At 42.2% G+C, this 5825-nt stretch overlaps 1 protein-coding gene across 1 annotated transcript; it reads right to left on the reverse strand.

Annotated features, from left to right (window-relative positions):
* Window positions 1-299: 299 nt before the first annotated feature.
* LOC139449117 (monocarboxylate transporter 13-like) lies at window positions 300-5331 on the reverse strand. The gene is made up of 7 exons (XM_071230600.1): window positions 4956-5331; window positions 4667-4765; window positions 4367-4510; window positions 2718-2960; window positions 989-1381; window positions 768-893; window positions 300-496 (listed from the first exon to the last, which is right to left on the reverse strand). The coding sequence occupies exons 1-7, from the start codon at window positions 5329-5331 to the stop codon at window positions 300-302; spliced, it is 1578 nt and encodes a 525-aa protein (XP_071086701.1).
* Between the last annotated feature and the right edge of the window lie 494 nt (window positions 5332-5825).

Consider the following 5825-nt stretch of genomic DNA (forward strand, 5'->3'; position numbering starts at 1 on the left):
GCTGAGTGTTTGCTGGGAAGTACCATCACAGGAAGCTATCACACAGTCTACACACCACTGAAAAGGAGGTAATCACACACATTACAGAACACACAGAAAGACATCAAACCGAACACGTGTCACTGCACATAAAGGAATCATACAGATTGGCAGCAGACACGGAGCCACTACAGAGGACGAATCACGCAGATAACATGGCACCATGCACGGATGTTGCCGCACAGATCACAAGCCACCAGTAGCCATACCATCAGTATGCAACCGCACGGGACTCAACACACAACCACTGCATCGTCAGTTTAGTACTTAGATTTGCTTGGATTGAAACCTTTGTTATCGACACCAACAACCACGGTCTCTACCGAAAGCCGACTTGCAGAACAAAATGTTTTCTGCTTTTGCATTAAAGATACCATAACCAAAATCGATGTCACGAGAAAAGAAGTTCCCGAGCTGTAGAACGTAACTTCCTTCCCAAGTCGAGTTGCTAGGTAACCTGAAAAAAAACATTATTCAGACCAATATTCGGCATGAATTGTCTTTCTTTTGTTAACATAACTACAGATAGGTACTTTAAATTGTACTACTAGGATGAGGCGTGTCATCTTACCGTCAGGTTCATGGTAAATATTCAGACTCGATTGTGGTGAGGCCGCTATAACATCGCTGGAATATTGTTTACTGCGGCGTTAGACAGCATTTAATCACTCACTCAATTTAAATGAGATCGAAACATTCTTACAAGGATCTATATAATTAAAACTTACTTTGTAACGGCGGTCCGACGAATGACCCAAATCCTTGGCAAACCATGTTCATGCCAAATGTTTGTGACAAATTATTAAGACCAAACAGTTCCACAACCACAAGTGTAAAAACGCCCATCCAACCTCCTGAAACACGGACGTAAAATGATGATTAAATTGAGAACATTAGTATCAGCTAGTTGAACTACAATCCATAATAACTTTCTCCTAAACCTTCTCACCTATAGCTAGTCCATTTACAGCGCTGTTAATATGCATTGTAGTGGAGCTCGTACAGAGTGGCACAAGCAGGCTGGTGATGCCACACATGCAGGACGAAAAGAGAAATATGAAGCTACTTCCCTTGGTATTCACCATGACTATTCCAGAGAATATTAGACGACCAAAAATGCTGCCATATCCCGAAGATGAAACAATGAGCGCAGCTTCTGATGCCGCCATGTTGAATGGTGGGGTTGATACGTAGTCAGGAAGAAAAGTTGTGAAAGTGTAATAGCAAAAGCCGAAGGTCACTTGAGCAATGGAGAATGCAAATGCTCCGGGCAGCCGGTATATTTTGAAACAGTTGATTATTGTTTTTCTCAAGGAGACCCTTGGGCAATGAACAGAATCCTCTGAAAAGAAATAAAAAACCCGATTACAGCAAGTGATAAAATGATTATATACTCTTAAAAAAAACCCCTTTATATACATGTAAAACCACTTTTTGCCAAAAATCTAAAATAATTACATTAAATGAGAACCAAATAAGTCAAACAGAAAGATGATGTGTCTATAATTCGCGAAAACAAATGCAAAGCACATAAACGTAGTGTTTGGGGATCAATTTTACAGCTTCATTCAAACGCAAACGCCTATAAAAAACGTGCAGCACAGAATCCTGCATTTAGGCATGCAGGACCCCACCCCCCCCCCCCCCCCCCCCCCCCCTCCTGAATGGGTATACAAATCTACATCAACGGCTGTTCGTAGAGTCCTTATTACGGCAGTAGAGGCGGTGACAGAATGCCAAGACTGAATGCAGCTCAACGGAACAACGCCATTGGGAGATTACAAGCTGAAGCAACTCAGGCAAGAAGTGGCTAGGCACTTTGGCGTATCCAGACAGACAATCTCCGCACTGTTGACCCGATACAACAACACCAACAGAGTTTACGACAGACCAAGGGTGACAACCCAAGCACAAGATCGATACATCTGGCTGCGACACCTTCGAGACCGCACTACCACAGCCACGTCTACAACCACACAGATCCCTGGGGTACGCAGAATATCAGACTGAGGGTGGCTGGGCTTTTTGCACGCAGACCTGTTCGACGTCATGTATTGACCCCACGTCATCTGGCGGACCGTCTGCTTTGGTGCCAACAGAGGGTTAGATAGGCAAGGTGGAGAAATGTACTGTTTAATGACGAGTCCCGTTTCTTACTCACACGTACTGATGGGCGCACACGTGTCTACAGACGTAGGGGCGAACGTTACGCCCCCAAATATGTGCAGCAGGTTGTCCCATTTGGCGACAGGAGTTTCATGGTATGAGCCGGAATTCATCACGGTGGTAGGACGCCTATGCACGTGGTGGGCACAACAGATACTGACATTTTCTGTACCCCTGTGACATTAACTGTATCGTGTACGTGTGTCTGTCTAGGTGAAACGATGGTTTGAACATTGTGTACATTGATCTTCAAACAGTGTTTCAATTATGGTTTCTGTGTCCTATTTTGAAACAATCGCATTATATTACATTTTGAAAGTCAGTTTCAGGTTGTCAATTTTTTTTTTTGAAGAGTATATATACAGTGTTCAGACATCGGATACTGTACTCGAACTTTGACTCCATGTCATATCTTAGTCACTGCCCCAAACTCACTCAGTAGAGGGGGACATTTTATGACATTGATTATAACTGAAAAAAATAGCAAAGGAATGGACATATTGCAGTGTCACCTGATCTGCTGCGCGGGGTTATCCAGAGAGCACATGGTAGGAAGTGCAGCGCCAGTGCACCATTGATGAGAAATGTCCCCCGCCATCCCATATTGTCGGCAACAGCAGCAGAGAGAGGGGGCCAAGTGAGTATTCCCACAGCTACCCCTGTTACTGATGTCCCAACGGCTAACGGTCGCCATTTTGAAAACTGTTTGTTGACATGCACCATGGTCGCGGTGTAGACGAGGGAAACACCAATTCCTGTTTCAAAGTAAATGTGCGGTACACATATATGCTGGCTTTATTTAAGACTGATACCAGTTCACTGCAAAAGGGAAATAACATTATAGATGCACGTTCTTGCGATATATAGGCGATTCAAGTGAAACACTCAACAGTTTTCTTTAATAATGATGTTTCTTCACTATAAATGGTATGACCAATTTTCACCAATACAACGTGCTATGTAACGTTTAGGCAGAGACCCACGCAGTAGTAGTTTGTATTTTGCACTCAAACTGTAGATTATCGAGTCTGGACCAGACAATCCATCGATATTACGAGTAACAATCCACTTTGTCCGGTACGACGACACGGAATCAACCAAGATCACCGAGCCTGAACACCCGATGCACTTGACTGCCTCTTACGACCAGCATAAAATGTAGGTTGCTGAGTACCTATGGCTAGTCTAACCCGGAATAGGTCACGGTCGCTACGGACATTTGCATATGTGATATAATTCCATCCACGGCAGTAAAATGTTTTGACGGAAGTGTTTTAAAAGTGTTTTGTATGTCACAGTTACTTTTGGCTTTGAATATGTGTTAAAGTAGTTTATTCGTTTCACCATGGAAACAAAGGACCAACTAGTCATAAACCTGTTTCCATCGACATTATTTTGTGCTTTTAAAATATATTGCAGTCCACGGAAGGATATCTTCCAGGTGAGGTGAAATGTCTTTTAACATCGCGTTCAAGAATATTTCACTTACATAGTAACGTGCATGCACGTGTGTGTGTGTGCGGGGTTTGTACGTCTGTCGAATGTCGGTTTTATTGTGCTAGCCCACTGAGATACCATGTTGCATCCTGATATGGAAACCCCACTTCGACAGTGTTTTGACTCCCAAGTGACCAGTCCTTTTATCCTCTAATACCGAGCACCAGGCAGGGTAACAACAAGTACCATATTCTAATGTATTTTGCTATGATGCGGCCCGGGAACAGACCACAACCTTAACCTCACCTGGCAGACCCTCTGTCCACTAGACCGCGGAGGCGGTCCGCATATTATCTATAATAATATGATGCGGCAACAGTGGAGTGAGTGAGTGATTATGGGTTAACGCCGCTTGTAGCAATATTCCAGCAACATCACAGTGAGAGACACCGGAAATGGGCTTCACACGTTGTACCCATGTCGGTAATCGAACCCGAGTCTTCGGCGTGACGAGTGAACGCTTTAATCACTAGGCTACCCGACTACCCCGCAACAGTGGAGACAACTGTCAAATCCCAAAATAAACTATCAGTAGTTTTACAGGACTGCTAAAGCGTCAATGCCATAGACATACTTATACTGTATCTTTGTTTACATAACACGAACAAAGTGAAGTCATCATCATAAAACCGCAGTTATATTACACGTTTTTCTATGTATTTACCTGGAAGAACGCCGAGTGTGAAATACAAGACGTATATGTTGTCCATCTGACTGCCGACAATAAACCCAATCACAGTTAGTGCACTTCCAAATAATGTGGTGAAACGACTCCCGAGACAATCAACACATACCGTTCCAAGAATACCTGGAACAAAAGACTGAACGATCATTTGTATCAATGGCATAATTTATCCACTGGACTGGTATATGTCTGCACGATTAAAATGTAAAACTTTATTCTCACTGAAAAAAGTTAACATAAATAATCATGTGTTCAACAACATATGTATACTTATCGTACGGGCAAACCCAACACATCTCCCCAGGACAATAAAGACATATCGACCCTGACGAGCTGGAATTATAGGAGGCAGAAGTAGCAGATAAACTAGTGATTCTGCTGAAATAAACAAATTATGTTTTTTTTGAAAATATGTTTAAAACATGTATTTGAATATCAGAAGCACTGTGTAAAATTATTGATCAGTTAACGTAATTAACAATTTTCACTTTGTACATGTAAATACATGTGAACTGGTATCAATAACAAGAAAAGAGTTATCAACATCATGAATGAATGCTAATCTCACAGGCAAACCCTATACATCCACCCATGAGAGATCCTATCAAAGACAGTTGCCATTCCGTGGTACCCAGAGGTTCCTTCATGTATGTGTACATTACTCCGTATGAGTTTGGAAGGCCACCAGCAGCAAAATTGGCTATAAAACAACTGATGACCGATCCAATTTGCCAGTATCTTGTGCTTAGTTTCCGAGGTGATTTGTTTGTCGCACTGTTGGGACAATCCTCCTCAGGACTGTTGTTGTGATAAATGCCGTTGTCATTGTTACATCGAGGGCCGTTTTCTTCAAGGTTTAGGCAGTAACAACCGCCGCCGTCAACACCAATGTGGTTGATGTCGCTGTTCCCATGTATGTGGTTACCATTTTCACCGAGGGGCATCGTGTGAATTCACGCTGATAACAATTTGAAACAGCCACCACGGAAATACAACCCAAAATGCAAAATACTCAAAGCTCCTGATTTTATATCCAATCTTCAGTTGGGCAGGCACGTACACTGACTATTTCAACTGCCTCAAACTAGAATGTTCTTGCAATGTCAAATTCGTATCACGGTCTTATACGAGAATAACACACAAGTAAAAAAACAAGAGGTTTGGCATGCTTGTAGCTTGTTTATAGCTTGTTGTATCCATCCAATGCTTAGAGTATGAAACACTGATCTAGTACCATAACGAATGTCGTTTTGGAAACTCGACCGAGTTACCTGTTCGGGTAACAAAAGACGACATATCAAGGACAACCATGACTAAACTATGCTCTTAAATCACAATATACTATACATGTAATATATTTGATTTAATGCAGTATTACGTGCAAATGCATTCCATGAAAATACAAGAAAACACTATTTACCATTGGCTTGTAGATGGG

This window comes from Haliotis cracherodii, unplaced genomic scaffold (genome assembly GCF_022045235.1).
Source record: "Haliotis cracherodii isolate W230 unplaced genomic scaffold, xgHalCrac1.p SCAF_7, whole genome shotgun sequence".
Classification (NCBI taxonomy): domain Eukaryota; kingdom Metazoa; phylum Mollusca; class Gastropoda; order Lepetellida; family Haliotidae; genus Haliotis; species Haliotis cracherodii.

Bases quoted from the DNA above. Each gene is read 5' to 3' on its own strand.
- LOC139449117 (XM_071230600.1), bottom strand. From the start codon at position 5,331: ATGCCCCTCGGTGAAAATGGTAACCACATACATGGGAACAGCGACATC. The intron at 4,511-4,666 runs GTACGATAAGTA...CTTTTGTTCCAG, and splicing joins GAGATGTGTTGGGTTTGCCC to GTATTCTTGGAACGGTATGT. The intron at 1,382-2,717 runs GTGACACTGCAA...ATTTCTTTTCAG, and splicing joins AACCCCGCGCAGCAGATCAG to AGGATTCTGTTCATTGCCCA.